Source organism: Lampetra planeri, unplaced genomic scaffold, assembly GCF_965212315.1.
Source record: "Lampetra planeri unplaced genomic scaffold, kcLamPlan1.2.h2 scaffold_411, whole genome shotgun sequence".
NCBI lineage: Eukaryota > Metazoa > Chordata > Hyperoartia > Petromyzontiformes > Petromyzontidae > Lampetra > Lampetra planeri.
The window spans coordinates 15,427-35,000 of record NW_027615234.1 but is presented as its reverse complement, the minus strand read 5'-3'; the positions used below and the strand labels follow the sequence as shown (position 1 = coordinate 35,000).

Sequence of the window (19,574 nt, the reverse complement as noted above, 5' to 3'; positions counted from 1 at the left end):
GTGTGCCCTACCTGGGTGTCCTGCAGCTGCGTCTGGACGCTCGCCACGTCCTTGGACAGCTTGAGCACCTTGGTCTCCGTCTGGGTCACGATGGACGTCACGTTGTCCAGCTCCACCTGTCAGCGTCGGCACGGGGGTGCGGGGGAGGGGCGCCGGGGGGGGGGGGGTGGTGGAGGGGTCATGGGGGTCACGGTGGGGAGGTCAGTAGGTCAAGAGAGATATAACCTGCATACCCTTGCACGTGGCCACCATGCGGTGATTTCATGCTGCTTGGCGCCACTAACCACACTCCTCTTGGGCTGTGGTCTATGGGTCTCTGTGCAACTCTATGGGTCTCTGTGCAACTCTATGGGTCTCTGTGTAACTCTTTGGGTCTCTATGTAACTCCATGGGTCTCTATGTAACTCTGTGGGTCTCTGTGTAACTCTATGGGTCTCTGTGTAACTCTACAGGTCTCTGTGTAACTCCATGGGTACTCTATGTAACTGTTTGGGTCTCTATGGGTCTCTGTGTAACTCTGTGGGTCTCTGTGTGACTCTGTGGGTCTCTGTGTAACTCTATGGGTCTCTGTGTAACTCTGTGGGTCTCTGTGTAACTCTATGGGTCTCTGTGTAACTCTATGGGTCTCTGTGTAACTCTATGGGTCTCTGTGTAAATCTATGGGTCTCTGTGTAACTCTGTGGGTCTCTGTGTAACTCTATGGGTCTCTGTGTAACTCTGTGGGTCTCTGTGTAACTCTATGGGTCTCTGTGTAACTCTATGGGTCTCTGTGTAACTCTATGGGTCTCTGTGTAAATCTATGGGTCTCTGTGTAACTCTATGGGTCTCTGTGTAACTCTATGGGTCTCTGTGTAACTCTGTGGGTCTCTGTGTAACTCTATGGGTCTCTGTGTAACTCTGTGGGTCTCTGTGTAACTCTATGGGTCTCTGTGTAACTCTGTGGGTCTCTGTGTAACTCTATGGGTCTCTGTGTAAATCTGTGGGTCTCTGTGTAACTCTGTGGGTCTCTGTGTAACTCTATGGGTCTCTGTGTAACTCTACAGGTCTCTGTGTGACTCTGTGGGTCTCTGTGTAACTCTATGGGTCTCTGTGTAACTCTATGGGTCTCTATGTATCTCTATGGGTCTCTGTGTAACTCTATAGGTCTCTACGCAACTCCATGGGTCTCTACGCAACTCTAGGGGTCTCTACGGGTCTCTATGTAACTCTATGCAACTCCATGGGTCTCTATGCGTCTCTACGGGTCTCTATGTAACTCTATGCAACTCCATGGGTCTTTATGCGTCTCTACGGGTCTCTATGTAACTCTATGGGTCTCTGTGTAACTCTATGGGTCTCTATGTATCTCTATGGGTCTCTGTGTAACTCTATAGGTCTCTACGCAACTCCATGGGTCTCTATGCGTCTCTACGGGTCTCTATGTAACTCTATGCAACTCCACGGGTCTCCGTGCAACTCCGTGGGTCTCTGTTTGCTCGGCGTGCGTCACCTGCAGGCGGGAGGAGCGCTCCACGAGCTCCAGGCGCTCGCGCTCCGTCTCCACGTGCTTGCCCGTCGCCTCTTGCAGCTGCGTCTCGAGCTTCTTGCGCCGGTGCTCGAGGTCGCAGCGCGCCGCCTGCAGCCCCTTGACCTCGTGCAGCAGCTCCTGCTTCTCCACCTCCAGGCCCTGCTTCGTTTTCTCCAGGGTCACCTTGGCCTGGGGGCGGAGGTCACGGAGGTCACGGAGATCACGGAGGTCAACGGAGGTGGTGGGTGGTGGTTTGTTGGGTGGAGGTGTTGGGTGGTGGTTTGTTGGGTGGGTGGTGGTGTTGAGTGGTGGGTGGTGGTGTTGAGTGGTGGGTGGTGGTGTTGAGTGGTGGGTGGTGGTGTTGGGTGGTGGGTGGCGGTGTTGAGTGGGTGGATGGAGGTGTTGAGTTATGAGTGGTGGTGTTGAGTGGTGGGTGGAGGTGTTGAGTAGTGGGTGGAGGTGTTGAGTGGTGGGTGGCGGTGTTGAGTGGGTGGATGGAGGTGTTGAGTTATGAGTGGTGGAGTTGAGTGGCGGTGGGCGCTGACCCTCTTGACGCTCTCCAGCGTCTCGGTCATCTCCTCCAGCGTCTGCGTGTGCTTCTTTCGCATCTCCTGGACTTGCGACTCGTGTGAGCGCACCTCCTCCTCCAGCGCTCGACGCAGCTCCGCCACCTCGTGCTCTCGCTTAGCCCTGAGCCCCGAGAAGGGGGGGGGGGGGGGGCGGCAATCGGAAGGGGGGGCGGATGTGTTACCCAGAATGCCGAGCGTGGTTTTGGGGGAAAGGTGACTCGCAGAGACCCATAGACACACACAGAGACCCGTAGACTCACACAGAGACCCATAGACTCACACATAGAGACATAGACTCACACAGAGACCCATAGACTCACACAGAGACCCATAGACTCACACAGAGAGACATAGACTCACATAGAGGCACATAGACTCACACAGAGACCCATAGACTCACACAGAGACACATAGACTCACACAGAGACACATAGACTCATAGAGACCCATAGATTCACACAGAGACCCATAGACTCACACAGAGACCCATAGACTCACACAGAGACACATAGACTCACACAGAGACCCGTAGACTCACACAGAGAGACATAGACTCACACAGAGACCCGTAGACTCACACAGAGAACAATAGACTCACACAGAGACCCGTAGACTCGCACAGAGACACATAGACTCACACAGAGACCCGTAGACTCACACAGAGAGACATAGACTCACACAGAGACCCGTAGACTCACACAGAGAACAATAGACTCACACAGAGACCCATAGACTCACACAGAGGCCAATAAACTTGCACAGACCCATAGACTCTATTTAAGCTGTCAAGGCGCTCTTCCCCCCTCCATCCCAGTTTAAATAGACGCTCCAAGCCTGGGGTGTGTCATTCAGACTCTGTCTTCTCGACAGACCTGTTCTCCACCTGAGGACGGCTGCTTGCGTTGTGGCCGAAACGTCGTGAGAATTATTTTATTATGTTTTATTTTTCTTATTTTATTATTTCTCTTCTACGTGACTTTACCGAAAGAACCAAGAAGATGAATCCCTGCAGTCACGAAAGCTTTAAGTCGTGAGAATTATTTTATTTTATTATATTTTTTTTAGCTTTCAATATTTTCAATTTATTTTTAACTTAATTGTATTTTTAAATCCTTTATATTAAGTTAACTTGCTTGCTTGCGTGCTTACGACTGTGCAAATATTTCGGTCGTTTTTGGTTTTTGGACCCACTTCCCGTGATCCAATCGAGCTGACATTTTGCACACAGACTCGTTGTGCGTGACAATTTATTTTCGTGAAAAAATTTTTCAAAAATTTTACACTTTTTAGGAAAAAAAAAATTAGATTGAATTACCGATTGCTTAATGGTGGCAGGCAATCATCTGACCCATAGGTGGCAGCCATCTCAAGCCAGAGGACGAGAGGACTCTAGCCGCCCGTTTCCAATGTGGGCTGGGTTGTGGCCCACTGAACACGCATATAAAGGATTTATAGTGAAAAACTTTGTTTTTACGGGTTAATTTTTTATTCTCTACCTACGCGACATCACCCAAACGAACCAAGCACGTGCTAATTCATCTTCTTGGTTCTTTCGGTAAAGTGACTTTACCGAAAGAACCAAGAAGATGAATCCCTGCAGTCACGAAAGCTTTAAATCGAAATTTGCACGTGCTAATTCCTTCGTTGGCGAAAGTCTCAAAGTCGTCGCGCGATCGACGGCCGCGATCGCGCGACGGGCAAGCGGATCAGGCGGCGCCACCTGAGCTCCTGCTGTGCGGCGGTGGTGTCCAGGGTGTCCTCCAGCTCCGTCTTGAGCGCCTCCAGCTCCTCGCCCAGGTCTCGCTTGAGCTTCTCCACCTTGGCACGAGCCGCCCGCTCCGCCTCCAGGTCCTCCTGCAGCTCGGCCAGCTGCGCCTGCAGCTCGCGCACCAACTTGAGCGCGCTCGTCTTCTGCGCCGCCTCGTCGTCACCCCTGGGGGGGGCGGGGGGGGGGCGGGGGGGGCGAGGGGGGCGAGGGGGGCGGGGGGGGGGGGGGCGGGGGGGTGAGTCGAACGATGGGGCGATGATGATGGTGATGATGGTGGTGGTGATGGTGACGATGATGATGACGATGGTGGTGGTGGTGACGATGATGATGATGACATTGGTGGTGATGATGGTGGTGATGATGATGACGATGATGGTGATGGTGACGATGATGATGACGATGGTGGTGGTGGTGACGATGATGATGATGACAATGGTGGTGATGATGGTGGTGATGATGATGACGATGATGGTGGTGGTGACGATGATGATGATGATGACGATGGTGACAACAGTGGTGATGATAGTGATGATGGTGGTGGTGATAGTGATGATGGTGGTGGTGGTGGTGATGGTGGTGGTGGTGATGATGATGATGTAGGTGGTGGTGGTGATGGTGATGATGTAGGTGGTGGTGATGGTGATGATGATGGTGGTGGTGGTGATGATAGTGATAATGGTGGTGGTGATGATGGTGATGACGATGGTGGTGGTGGTGGTGATAGTGGTGACGATGGTGGTGGTGATGATGGTGGTGGTGATGATGGTGGTGATGGTGGTGGTGATGGTGGTGGTGACGATGGTGGTGGTGGTGATGGCGATGGTGGTGGTGGTGATAGTGATGACGATGGTGGTGGTGGTGGTGACGATGGTGGTGGTGGTGGTGATGATGATGATGGTGACGACGGTGGTGATGATGATGATGGTGGTGGTGGTGGTGGTGATGATGATGATGGTGACGACGGTGGTGATGATGATGATGATGGTGGTGGTGGTGGTGATGATGATGATGGTGACGACGGTGGTGATGATGACGATGGTGACGACGGTGGTGATGATGATGATGGTGGTGGTGGTGATGATAGTGATGATGGTGGTGGTGGTGGTGGTGATAGTGATGACGATGATGATGACAGTGGTGATGATAGTAATGATGGTGGTGATAGTGATGACGATGGTGGTGGTGGTGATGATGGTGGTGGTGATGATAGTGATGATGGTGGTGGTGGTGGTGATGATGGTGGTGATGGTGATGATGATGGTGATGATCGTGGTGTTGGTGGTGATGATAGTGATGATGGTGGTGGTGGTGATGATGGTGGTGATGATGGTGGTGATGATGATGGTGGTGGTGGTGATGATAGTGGTGGTGGTGGTGATGATGATGGTGGTGATGATGATGGTGATGATGAGGGTGGTGATGATGGTGATGATTATGGTGGTGGTGATGGTGGTGATGATAGTGATGGTGGTGGTGATAGTGATGACGGTGGTGGTGGTGGTGGTGGTGATGATAGTGATGATGGTGGTGGTGGTGATATTGATAGTGATGACGATGGTGATAGTGATGACGATGGTGGTGATGGTAATGATGATGGTGGTGATGATGATGGTGGTGATAATGGTGATGATGGTGATGATTATGATGATGATGGTAGTGGTGATGATGGTGGTGATGATGGTGGTGGTGATGATGATGATGATGGTGGTGATGACGGTGGTGATGATGATGGTGATGATGATGATAGTGATGACGATGGTGGTGGTGGTGGTGATGATGGTCATGATGATGATGAAAATGATGGTGATGATAATGATGGTGATGATGATGATGATAATGATGGTGATGATGATGGTGATGATGATGGTGATGATAATGATGGTGATGATATTGATGACAATGATAACGATTCACATAATGATCATGATGGTGACGATGTCGATTGTGACAACAAAACTAAGCAACACAGCAGACGGTCAAGGGGTTGTAGGTGGAAGTATGGGACGTGGATCGAGCCCACGACCTCCTGCACACCAGGCGAGGTAGCGAACATCTCCTAGCCACCGTGATGATGATGAGAGAGAGAGACACGCAAACTCCAAATATACAGCAGCAGGCGTCAGGGTCGGGATCGAACCCCCGACCTCCTGTACACCAGGTGAGGTAGTTAACATCTCCTAGCCACCGTGATGATGATGAGAGAGAGAGAGACACGCAAACTCCAAATATACAGCAGCAGGCGTCAGGGTCGGGATCGAACCCCCGACCTCCTGTACACCAGGCGAGGTAGTTAACATCTCCTAGCCACCGTGATGATGATGAGAGAGAGAGAGACACGCAAACTCCAAATATACAGCAGCAGGCGTCAGGGTCCGGATCGAACCCCCGACCTCCTGTAGACCAGGCGAGGTAGTTAACATCTCCTAGCCACCGTGATGATGATGAGAGAGAGAGAGACACGCAAACTCCAAATATACAGCAGCAGGCGTCAGGGTCGGGATCGAACCCAAGACCCCCTCTGCACACCAGGCGAGGTCGTGAACATCTCCTAGCTACCGTGATGATGATGATGATGATGGTGATAATAATGGTGATGATAATGATGGTGATAATGATGGTGATGATAATGATGGTGATGATGTTGATGACAATGATGACGATTAACATAATCATCATGATGGTGACGATGTCGATTGTGAAAACTAAACAACACAGCAGACGGTGCAGAGAAAAGTGAGTTGCTGGTGCAAGTAAGTTAGGTTGTGGGTGCAAGTTAGTGTCGTGGATCGAACCCACGACCTCCTGCACACCAGGCGAGGTAGTGAACATCTCCAAGTCACCGTGATGATGATTGTGATGATAGTGATGATGGTGGTGATAATGATGATGGTGTTGGTGATGGTAGTGGTGATGGTGTTGGTGACTGTAGTGAAGTCACCATGGATGGGTGCAGTGGCTCTTTGATAATGATGGTGGTGGTGATGATGATGATAGTGGTGGTGATGATGATGATGATAGTGGTGGTGATGATGATCATGATGGTGGTGATGATGATTGATGATGATGGTGGTGATGATGATGATGGAAGTGGTGTTGGTGATGATGATGATGATGGTGATGATGATGATGGTGGTGATGGTGATGATGATGATGGTGGTGATGGTGATGATGATGGTGGTGATGATGATGGTTGTGATGGTGATGATGATGGTGGTGATGATGATGATGGTGGTGATGATGATGGTGGTGATGATGATGATGATGGTGGTGATGATGATGGTTGTGATGGTGATGATGATGGTGGTGATGATGATGATGGTGATGATGATGATGGTGGTGATGGTGATGATGATGGTGGTGATGATGATGGTTGTGATGGTGATGATGATGGTGGTGATGATGATGATGGTGGTGATGATGATGGTGGTGATGATGGTGATGATGGTGGTGTTTGTGAGAGTGCGTGTATAGCAGCAGGAATGGTGGTGGTGATGATGATGGTGGTGATGGTGATGATGGTGGTGATGATGATGGTGGTGTTGGTGATGATGATGATGATGGTGGTGTTGGTGATGATGATGATGATGGTGGTGTTGGTGATGATGATGATGATGATGGTGATGATGGTGGTGATGATGATGATGATGGAAGTGGTGTTGGTGATGATGATGATGATGGTGATGGTGGTGGTGATGATGATGATGATGGTGGTGATGATGGTGATGATGGTGGTGTTGGTGAGAGTGCGTGTATAGCAGCAGGAGTGGTGGTGGTGATGATGATGATGGTAGTGGTGTTGGTGATGATGATGATGATGGTGGTGTTGGTGATGATGATGATGATGGTGATGATGGTGGTGATGATGATGATGATGGAAGTGGTGTTGGTGATGATGATGATGATGGTGATGATGATGATGGAAGTGGTGTTGGTGATGATGATGATGGAAGTGGTGTTGGTGATGATGATGATGATGGTGATGATGGTGGTGATGATGATGGTGATGATGGTGGTGATGATGGTAGTGGTGTTGGTGATGATGATGATGATGGTGGTGTTGGTGATGATGATGGTGATGATGATGATGATGGTAGTGGTGTTGGTGATGATGATGATGATGATGGTGGTGTTGGTGATGATGATGGTCAAGGGGTTGTAGGCGGAAGTAAGTGTCGTGGATCGAACCCACGACCTCCTGCACACCAGGCGAGGTCGTGAACGTCTCCTGGGTCACTGCGTACCGTGCGGTGGCCGCCTGCAGCTCGTGCTCCTTCTTGGCGAGCTGCGCTTTGAGGTCCTCGATCTGCCGCTGCAGCTCAGCGATGTGGTCCTGCAGGTCGGAGCCCTCGGCCTCCAGCTTCCGCTTGGACTTCTCCAGCTCCTGCCGCGACTTCTCCTCGTCCTTGAGACGGTCTGCGGGCGGGACGAGAGACACGGTGAGATGGGGAGAGAGTGAGAGAGACGGGGAGATGGGGAGAGAGAGAGACACGAGAGATGGGGAGAGAGTGAGAGAGATGGGGAGAGAGTGAGAGAGACGTAGAGAGATGGGGAGAGAGTGAGAGAGATGGGGAGAGAGTGAGAGAGATGGGGAGATGGGGAGAGAGTGAGAGATGGGGAGAGAGTGAGAGAGATGGGGAGAGAGTGAGAGAGATGGGGAGATGGGGAGAGAGTGAGAGAGATGGGGAGATGGGGAGAGAGTGAGAGAGATGGGGAGAGAGTGAGAGAGATGGGGAGATGGGGAGAGAGTGAGAGAGATGGGGAGAGAGTGAGAGAGATGGGGAGATGGGGAGAGAGTGAGAGATGGGGAGAGAGTGAGAGAGATGGGGAGAGAGTGAGAGAGATGGGGAGATGGGGAGAGAGTGAGAGATGGGGAGAGAGTGAGAGAGATGGGGAGAGAGTGAGAGAGATGGGGAGATGGGGAGAGAGTGAGAGAGATGGGGAGAGAGTGAGAGAGATGGGGAGATGGGGAGAGAGTGAGAGAGACGTAGAGAGATGGAAAGAGAGTGAGAGAGATGGGGAGAGAGTGAGAGAGATGGAGAGATGGGGAGAGAGTGAGAGAGATGGGGAGATGGGGAGATTTTGATTTTTGAATGTCTTTATTCCGGCACCCTCTGCCCAGTGCAGTGGCGCCCATGTGCGCGATATAAACCAACCACAAAAACCACACCGCACAACCACAAAAAACGTCGCGCCCGCTTCAGTGTCCAGGCACTATTCGCACCGGTCACCCCTGAGGGGGGGGGGGGGGTTCTGGGGGGGGGCGGAGGGGGGGCATCCGGTCAGGGGGGGGGAGGGAGTCAAACACAAACAGGACCGCGCCGTCATCGACCGTACACAGGGCGTCCCGCGCCCTACCCCACCGCGGGAGGAACTCCCCCTCGGCCGCCGTCAGCCTGTGGTGGGCGAATTCTAGCCGCACGCGCGCCTTTATCAGGGCCTGCGCCACCTGCAGCACCCCCGCGCCGCCGACCTTTCCTTCCAGCGCGCGTTTCCTCGTCGTGTACGTTGCGAGCTTCGCTTGCGCGCACACAAAGTTCGCCACGTCCCTGACGGGCCTCGCCACGCCGGTCACCCCATGTATGTACGCGCTCTCTCGGGCCGGAACGTCCAGCCTCCGGAGCACCGCCTTCACGAAGGCCAAGAGTGGCGCCAGCCTCGCGCACTGGAGGTACGCGTGAACCACATCCTCCCGCACCCCACAGAACGCACACGTGTCCGGGGTCCCCGGCACGGCGCGGCTGACCCACACGGCCGTTGGCAGCGTGCGGTGCACCAGCCGCCACTGAAGGTCACCGCAACGCTTGGTGGTGGGAGGGCGGTACAAGTTTTTCCACTGGGGCCCCGCAGTGTCCAGCGCGCCAAAGTGTTCCCTCCACCCCGTGTCCGGCTGGCCCACCAGCTCCGCGCTCAGCACCGCCTTCAGACAGGCGTCGTACAGCCGCGTTTTTTGCGCGCCTTCGAGCGGCACCTCGGTACACCCCGCCATGCGCAGCAGCGTCCCGCCCTCCACGTGGCCGTCGGGGGCGCGGACCGAAAAGGCCAGCGGAGGGAACGGGGGGGTGTCCTCCTCCCCGACCTCCGCCAGCCGGACGCCCAGCGCCTGCATCGCCCGCAGGGCCTCCCTCAGCACCTTCGCGCCCGCCAGGACCGTGCGGCGTCCGGCCGCTCCGGAAATTTCGAGGGCCGTCCGCCACGCGTCCCGTCCGGGCGCCAGCAGGTCACCGACCCGTCCGATGCCGCATTCGGCAAAGCGCCTGGCCAGGGCATGCTCACCCCGCAAGCCAGGCAGGACTGCATTGGCGAACAAGGGCTCCCCCACGAAGTGGGCCGCCCTGTATCCGCCGCCGACCCGCGCCCAATCCAGCGTCGACCACGCGTCCATCATGCCGCGGTAGACCGCGGGCAGCGAGGCTCGGTCCACGATGGCCTGGTCCGTCAGGAACAGCTCCCGGGCGTACCCCAGACGCCCGGCGCGCCGCAGCAGGCCGAGGGCCAGGGGCCGCCCGGGCCGTCCCTCCCCCCCGTACAACAGTCGCTGCGCTTGTTGGATCCTGAAGGTCCGGATTCGCGCCGCTACGTGCACGAGGCCCTGTCCCCCCTCCGCCACCGGCAGACACAGGACCCCTGGCCTCTGCCAGTGGTGACCGTGCCACACGAAGGCGGTGAAGCGCTTCTGTATCCGCGCCACTAGCCCCGCCGGAGGTTCCAGCGCTTTGGCTTTGTGCCAGAGGAGTGCCGCGGCCAAATTGTTGACTACAAGTACCCTCCCCCGGTACGCCATTCCCGGGGCGAACCGGGCCCACGCCGCCAGCGTCGCGTCAATTTTTCCCTCTACCTCTACCCAATTTTGTTCCACCTCAACCGGGCTTCCCAGATGTACCCCGAGGTAGCGGGCTCCCCCCGCGCCCCAGGCGACGCCTCCCGGGAGCGCCAGTGAGCCCACCACCCCGCCCGGTCTCAGCGCTATCGCTTTGCTCTTTTCCCAATTTACGCTGGCGGCGGAGGCCCTCTCGTAGAGACGGACCGCGCCTCGGACCGCCTCCACGTCTTGCGCGCCCGTCACCACGACGCACACATCGTCAGCGTACGCCGAGAGCGTGATCGGCGCGTCGCCCGCACCCGGGAACTGAAACCCCCCCAGCGTACCCCGCAGCCGCCGCAGGAGAGGCTCTATACACAAGGTGTACAGAATACCGGACAGAGGACACCCCTGCCGGACCCCTCCCCCGACGGCCAAGGGGGCGCCAAGCCTGCCATTTATTTTAGTGAGGCTACTCACCTCCGTATACAGGAGGCGCACCTGCGCCCTGAAGGTTGGCCCTACCCCGTATGCCTCCAACGCCCTGTACATATACGCGTGTGAGACACGGTCGAAGGCCTTCGCCTGATCTAAAAACAAGAGGCCTGCATCAACGCTGTGGGCGGCGGCGAGGTCCATGATGTCCCGCACCACCCCGACGTTGTCATGTATGGCTCTCCCCGGGACGCAGTACGACTGATCCGGGTGCACGAGGCTCCCCGCCACGGTCTTCAGGCGGTTCGCCAGGGCTTTAGCCAAAACCTTACAGTCCGTGCATAGCACGGACACCGGCCTCCAGTTGTCTAAGCGGCGCAGGTCACCCTTTTTTGGGAGCAGGGTCACCACCGCGCGCCTGCTGCTCTGCGGCAGCACCCCCGACCGGAGGCTCTCGCGCAGTACGTCGGCGAGCGCCGGTCCGAGCTCGCTCCAGAAAGTCGTGTAAAACTCGGTAGGAAGGCCGTCTATGCCGGGGGTCTTCCCCGCGGCGAGACTCCTCACCGCGGCCTCCAGCTCCGTCATGGTGACCTGTTCGTCGAGCAGTTTGGCGTCAGGCGGAGCCAACCTGGGGACGCCCTCCAGGAGTTCCGCCACCGCCTCCTCGTCAATTTTCTTCTCAGAAAAAAGCCGTCCGTAATACCCATTGACGAGGCGCACGATTCCCTCCCCGTCACACCGGGTCTCTCCGTCCGGCCCCGTCAGGCTGGTGATGTCGGCCCGCTGGGCCCGCGTGGCCCCCTGCCTGAAGAAGGCTTTCGTCGGCGCGTCCATACTGTACAGGTGGGTCATCTTCCGGCCCACAAACCCCCTGTATGCGTCATTGTCCGAGACGGCCCTCAGGAGCCGCTGTTGTTCCCGCAGCTCCCTGCAGCCCTCGGCGGCGGGGTGGTGGCCCAGTGCCTCCTCCACCGCCAGCACCCGGGCCCGGAGAACCTCCTCCTCCTCGCGCCGGGCCACGACGTGTTGGCCCATGTAGGCCCTCGCCAACACCCCCACCTGGGCCTTCCCATTGTCCCACCACTGCTGGAGGGTGGCGAAACGGCCCCGTCTCTCCTCCCACACCTTCCAAAAGGCCCGGAAGGCCGCCCGAAATCCACCATCGTCCAGCAGGTTCACGTTCAGTTTCCAATACGGCCGCCCTTGCCCACCGTGAGGGAGATGCAGGCGCACGTACACCATGTGGTGGTCGGAGAAACCGGGGGGAACCACCCCGCTCTCACCGAGCAGGCTGGCCCCCCCGGCCGTGACGTACACCCGATCTAGCCTGGCCAGGCTCGGCCGCCCCCCCGCACCGCACCTGGTCCATGTGTACTGCTGCCGGCCCGGGTTTTGGAGCCGCCACGTGTCGAGTAGTCCGTGGTCGGCCACGACGGCCGCCCACTCTCTTGCAGATTCGGGGTGTGGTTCTGGCCCAGTTCGGTCGAGGGAGGGTTGGAGCGTGCAATTAAAATCGCCCCCCACGATCGTGACCGCCCCCTCGACGCCGTCGGTCTCCGCCACCACCCGCCGTAGTTCGCCCTTGAAAAACACGGCCCTGTCCCTCGACTTGCTGGGCGCGTACACATTTATCACGCGGGCCTTGGTGCCGGCGAGCACCATGTCCGCCACGACGAGGTGGCCGGCCACTACCTCCCGAAAAGTCAGGGCGTCCGGGGCGAAGGTCCGGGAGCACACCACCGCGACCCCCGCCGCCCCGTTCACCCCGTTGCTAAAGAAAAAGGAGCGCCCGTGCAGCATCTGCTGGCGGCTCGGCTGTAGCGCGGCGTCTAGGTGGGTTTCTTGTATTAAAGCCACGTCGACCGCCTGATCGTCGAGGAGCCTGCACAGCCGGCGCCACCGGTCCTCGCTGCGCAGACCGTTACAATTTATGGTCGCGACAACTACTTGTGGTCCCATCGCGGCGTTCAGGGGAGGTCCACGCGCCCTGCCGCCTTTGAGGCCTCCTTTGAGGCCGCCTTCCCCTTCCCGCGCAGCCTCGTCATCATTCCTTTAATACGGTAGCGTTCCCTCGGAGTGCAGCCGTACTCTGCCGGCCGCCGGCAGATCTCCTGCGCCGTGGAGAGGAACGCGTCCGCGTCCGGGAAAGCCTTTTTGGAAAACACCCTCTTGCCATAGTTGTCTCTAAAGAAGGCAAGGATGGTCTGCGCGGGCATTTTCCTATCCGGCTCCACCAGGCCGCAGCTCCACTCGCTCCCGCAGACGCTGCCTCCGTCGCCCTCACACACGGTGTAGGCGTCGTCGTCGTCTACGTCATCGTCGCCGCCGCCTCCTCCCGGGGCGCCGCAGTCTTCATTGTCGCCGCCGCCCGCCCCGGCGTCCGCGCGCCCGTCGCGGTCACCCCCGGGGTCAGCGTCCGCTGCCCACCACCGTGGGCCCAGGGCGCCGCTCGGACCGGGGCGACTCTCGTCGTCCGGCTCGACGGGCGCTCCCTCGGCCGCCGTCGTCGCCGGCTGCAGCGCACCTCCGTCGCCGCTGCGGGTGTCCGCCTCTGGGGGGGGGGGTGGGGGGGTGGGGGGTGGGGGGGGTGGGGGGGGTGGGGGGGGGGTGGTGGGGGGGGGGTGGGGGGGGGGTGGTGGGGGGGGTGGGGCGGGGGGGTGGGGGGTGGGGGGGGGGTGATGGGGGGGGTGGGGTGGGGGGGTGGGGAGTGGGGGGGTTGGGGTGGGGGGTGGGGGGTGGGGTTGTTCCATGGTCCATCTCTTCCCCCCGTGCCGCGATCTCAGCGTTCTCGGGCTGCCCCGCCGCGTCTCCATCGATGCCGGCCGTGCGCTTTGGGGGGGCGCCTTCGTGCTCCCCCTCCGCGTGCCCGTTCTTCGCCTTCCTCTTGGCCCTTTGTTTCTTTCGGCTCCCTTCAACCGTGACGAAGCCGGCGGAGTCGTCCCCCGGCGCCTGCGCGTCGCCGCCTGGTTCCGCTCCCGGCGGGTCGTGGCTGATGATCTGCCGCTCCCGCCGGTCCTGCCGCTCGTCCTGCTGCGGCTGCTGTTCCAGTTGCTGCTGCTGCGGCTGCTGCTGCTGCTGTTGTTTCTGCTGCTGCGGCTGCTGCTGCTGTTGCTGCTGCTGCTGCTGCTGCGGCTGCTGCCGCTGCTGTTCCGGTTGCTGCTGCTTCTGCGGCTGCTGCTGCTGCTGTTGTTTCTGCTGCTGCGGCTGCTGCTGCTGCTGTTGCTGCTGCTGCTGCTGCTGCGGCTGCTGCTGCTGCTGTTCCGGTTGCTGCTGCTGCGGCTGCTGCTGCTGCTGTTGTTTCTGCTGCTGCGGCTGCTGCTGCTGCTGCTGCTGGTTCTGTTGCTGCGTCTGTTGCTGGTGCTGCGCCTCTGGCCGCCCCCACTGTCCCGGCGTCGTCGCGGCAGGTGGCGCGGCCACCCCGCTCACCTTGCTCGGGCAGTTTCTGCGGGCGTGGCCCGATTTGCCACACCCGTAGCACCGGAGTCCAACCGATGAGGCATACACCGTGTACGTGCATTTGTTTATGGTGTATTTTAGTGTAACGTCAAGCTCCTCGGCCCCATTTTTCAGGACCATGAACACTTGCCGCTGCAGTGCCTTGACGTGCGTGAGTGCAGTGTTGGTCGTTCGCATGGGCAATGTCGTGATACTCGACACGGCCGTGCCGAAACGCTGCAGGTCGTTGCGCAGCTCGGCGTTGGAGAGGTACGGCGGCGTGCCGGAGAGCAGCACGCGGACCGCGGGTGAGGCAAGCGGGGCGCATTGTACATACAGCTCCCCGACCGTGAGCCCCTTCTCGACGACGCGCGCCACCATCTCCTCCTCCGCCACGTACACGGTGACACCGCGGTTTTGGCGCTGGACGGCCCTGACGTTGGCGGGGCCGACGCACGCGGCCACCGCGACGGCGACAGCTTCGGCAGTTACCTCCGGCGGAGGAAACGCCACGAGGCCGTTCCTCCGCGTGAGGCTCATCATCCTCGCGTCCTCCTCCTCCGCGCGCTGGCGCTGCGCCATGATGGCGGCGGCAGAACACCTGTGCGCTGTGTCGTTGGGGTGTTTGCTGCTGATGCTGTTTTCGTTGTCGTTGTTGTTTTTGTCAAAATAATCGTAGAAATAAATAACAAGTGATAGAAAAAAGTAATAACCCCCCGACACAACAAACACACAACACACACCTGAAACCAATCACCAGACAGACAGACAAACACACACACGCACAGACAAGCACACACACGCGCAGGACAAACACACAGACGAACACACACACGACCGAACCAACAAGTAAACAAACGAAAACGAATAATCACACCAACATACAAATAACAAAACGACAGATAAATGAAAAAACGCACGCGCAATCAAACACACAAACCAACCACTCACCCAACAGACAAGCAGGCCAGACCCACGTGGTGCCGATCCAGGTACAAAGCACCAGGCCAACACACAACGCGACCAGCCAAGCAGACAAACAGACAAACGAACACACTGCCAAACACACAAACCAGCCAAACACACACACAACACAAAATAAAACAACACACAACACAAAACAACCAGACAAGTCACAACACAAACCAAACACTCTCCAAGCAGACAAGCAGGCCAGACGCACGTGGTGCTGATCCAGGTACAAAGCACCAGGCCAACACACAACGCGACCAGGCCAAGCAGACAAACAAACAAAACAAACACTTAGACAAACACACAAACCAGACAGACACCCACACAGCACAAACCAAACACAACACAAACACAACCAAACACTCACCAGGCAGACAGAGCAGGCCAGACCCACGTGGTGCCGATCCAGGTAACACAGCACCAGGCCCACACACAACGCGACCAGTCCAAGCAGACAAACGAACACACAGACAAACACACGACACCGACACACACACACACAACAGTAGTAATAGCAACCTGTTTCTACAGCAGGCTGACCCCCGGGATGAGAAAACAGAATAAACTAGAGTTTTTCCTAGTTAACTCTCTCTAGGCCAGGCTCAGGCTCTCACCTGAGCCCAGGCCTCCATCCGCTCACCTGGTGGAGCAGGAGCGACCACTAGGCGTGGCCTCTCCGCACGGGGGCGAGAGAGAGAGAGAGAGAGAGAGAGAGATGGGGAGATGGGGAGACAGTGAGAGAGATGGGGAGATGGGGAGACAGTGAGAGAGAGAGACACGGAGAGAGAGATGGGGAGAGAGTGAGAAAGATGGGGAGATGGGGAGAGAGTGAGAGAGATGGGGAGAGAGTGAGAGAGATGGGGAGATGGGGAGACAGTGAGAGAGAGAGACACGGAGAGAGAGATGGGGAGAGAGTGAGAGAGATGGGGAGATGGGGAGAGAGTGAGAGAGATGGGGAGAGAGTGAGAGAGATGGGGAGATGGGGAGAGAGTGAGAGATGGGGAGAGAGTGAGAGAGATGGGGAGATGGGGAGAGAGTGAGAGATGGGGAGAGAGTGAGAGAGATGGGGAGAGAGTGAGAGAGATGGGGAGATGGGGAGAGAGTGAGAGATGGGGAGAGAGTGAGAGAGATGGGGAGATGGGGAGAGAGTGAGAGAGATGGGGAGATGGGGAGAGAGTGAGAAAGATGGGGAGAGAGTGAGAGAGATGGGGAGATGGGGAGAGAGTGAGAGATGGGGAGAGAGTGAGAGAGATGGGGAGATGGGGAGAGAGTGAGAGATGGGGAGAGAGTGAGAGAGATGGGGAGAGAGTGAGAGAGATGGGGAGATGGGGAGAGAGTGAGAGATGGGGAGAGAGTGAGAGAGATGGGGAGATGGGGAGAGAGTGAGAGATGGGGAGAGAGTGAGAGAGATGGGGAGAGAGTGAGAGAGATGGGGAGATGGGGAGAGAGTGAGAGATGGGGAGAGAGTGAGAGAGATGGGGAGATGGGGAGAGAGTGAGAGAGATGGGGAGATGGGGAGAGAGTGAGAGAGATGGGGAGAGAGTGAGAGAGATGGGGAGATGGGGAGAGAGTGAGAGATGGGGAGAGAGTGAGAGAGATGGGGAGATGGGGAGAGAGTGAGAGATGGGGAGAGAGTGAGAGAGATGGGGAGATGGGGAGAGAGTGAGAGAGATGGGGAGAGAGTGAGAGAGATGGGGAGATGGGGAGAGAGTGAGAGAGATGGGGAGATGGGGAGAGAGTGAGAGATGGGGAGAGAGTGAGAGAGATGGGGAGATGGGGAGAGAGTGAGAGAGATGGGGAGATGGGGAGAGAGTGAGAGATGGGGAGAGAGTGAGAGAGAGAGACACACGGAGAGAGAGATGGGGAGAGACACTGAGAGAGAGATGGGGAGGGAGAGAGAGAGACGTAGAGAGATGGGAAGTGAGTGAGAGATACATTGAGAGAGAGATGGGCGCAGAGAGAGACGGAGAGAGACACACAGAAAAATATATGGAGATAGAAAAAAAAGATAAAACCGATTGAGAGTTCATCTTGTCGATGAACCAGGTGGATTTTGCCCTCCACCCCCCTCCCCGCCCCCCCCCCTCCCCCCCAGGGTGTCACGGCCGCCCCCCGAGTGATCGTGAGCGAGGCGCGTGGCGAGTGGGAGGCGCTCACCCTCCATGTCGGCGATGATGGCGTCCTGCTTGGCCTTGGCCTTGCTCAGCGACTTCACCTTCTCTTCCTCCTCCGCCAGGTGCGACGTGAACTCGGCCACACGCTCCTCCAGCTGCTTCTTCTCCTGCGGGCGGCGACGACGAGCGACGACGGTGAGCGACGGTGAGCGACGGTGAGCGACGGTGAGCGACGGTAGCATCGACACCGTCGTCGTCATCGTCGTCATCGTCGGTGTCATCGGCAGCGTCAATAGAAACCGTCGTCATCATCGTCGTCATCAGTGTCACCCGCACCATCGTTAGCAACGTCTTCATCATCGTCGTCATCAGTGTCGCCCGCACCATCGTCATCGTCGTCGTCATCGTCATCGTCGTCGCCATCAATGTCATCATCGTCGTAATCATCGTCGTCATCGTCGTCATCGGCATCGTCATCAATGTCATCATCGTCGTCATCATCGTCGTCACCAGTGTCACCCGGACCATCGTCATCAACGTCATCATCGTCGTCATCGTCGTCATCATCGTCGTCATCGTCGTCATCATCGTCGTCATCGGCGTCACCGGTGTCATCACGATGTCACTGTTATCTTTCCCCCGCGCCTCCGATCAGCACGGTCGGCTACGTATGGCGCGAAAGAAGTTCAACGCACAGTCCACGCAGCACCGGCGCCGTCATGAGTGCCATCAGCAGCCTTAGCAGCATCGCCACTGTCAGCACCATTCACAGCATCAGCGCAACTCTCCATCATCATCATCATCATCGTCATCATCGTCATCGTCATCATCGTCACCAGTGTCACCCGCACCATCGTCATCAATGCCATCATCGTCGTCGTAATCGGCGTCGTCATCAATGTCGTCATCGTCGTCATCATCAGCGTCACCCGAACCATCGTCAGCAACGTCATCGTCGTCATCATCGTCGTCACCAGTGTCACCCACACCATCATCAGCAACTTCATCATCGTCATCATCGTCGTCATCATCGTCATCATCGTCGTCATCATCGTCATCATCGTCGTCATCATCGTCATCATCGTCGTCGTCATCGTCATCATCATCGTCATCGTCGTCGTCTTCAGCGGCAGCAGCTAAGGAGTCATCATCGTGATGGTCATCGTCATCATCGTCGTCATCGTCGTCATCATCGTCGTCATCATCGTCGTCGTCATCGTCATCATCATCGTCGTCATCGTCGTCATCATCGTCATCATCATCGTCATCATCGTCATCATCGTCGTCATCATCGTCGTCGTCATCGTCATCATCATCGTCATCATCGTCATCATCGTCATCGTCATCATCATCGTCGTCATCGTCGTCATCATCGTCATCATCATCGTCATCATCGTCATCATCGTCGTCATCATCGTCGTCGTCATCGTCATCATCATCGTCATCATCATCGTCATCGTCATCATCATCACCATCGTCAGCAACGTCATCATCATCGTCGTCATCGTCGTCTTCAGCGGCAGCAGCTAAGGAGTGATCATCGTGATGGTCATCGTCATCGTCGTCGTCATCGTCGTCATCGTCGTCATCATCGTCGTCGTCATCGTCGTCGTCATCGTCGTCATCGTCGTCATCGTGATGGTCATCGTCATCGTCATCGTCGTCGTCATCGTCGTCATCGTGATGGTCATCGCGAGCGCCTCGTTGGCTCCGTGCGTGCCGGGTGTGCGTCGACCTCTGACCTTGCCCAGCTTGCTGTGCTGGTCATCCAGCATGATGAGGTCCTCCTCCATCTTCTTGATCTTGGACTCGGCTGTGACCTTCTCCAGCTGCAGCTTCTGGCGCGCCGTCTCCTCCTCATCCAGCTGGTCCTCTAGGTCCTGTGGGGGGTGACGCGTGATCGTCGTCATCGTCGTCGTCGTCGTCGTCACACCATCTCATCACCACCACCACCACATCATCAGCATCATCACAC

The 19,574-nt window shown here is 57.1% G+C and overlaps 1 protein-coding gene across 1 annotated transcript in view; it reads right to left on the bottom strand.

Moving 5' to 3' along the window:
- The window catches only part of LOC144741056 (uncharacterized), a gene marked incomplete at both ends in the record, with an annotated part of 46,978 nt that overhangs the window by 21,819 nt on the left and 5,585 nt on the right, over positions 1-19,574 (bottom strand). The window contains 7 exons of the mRNA XM_078623734.1: positions 12-116; positions 1,490-1,696; positions 2,053-2,197; positions 3,797-4,009; positions 8,086-8,257; positions 17,643-17,766; positions 19,342-19,479. Of these exons, the coding sequence (XP_078479860.1) occupies positions 12-116; positions 1,490-1,696; positions 2,053-2,197; positions 3,797-4,009; positions 8,086-8,257; positions 17,643-17,766; positions 19,342-19,479 (1,104 nt within the window). The remainder of the gene's footprint in view (positions 1-11; positions 117-1,489; positions 1,697-2,052; positions 2,198-3,796; positions 4,010-8,085; positions 8,258-17,642; positions 17,767-19,341; positions 19,480-19,574) is intronic.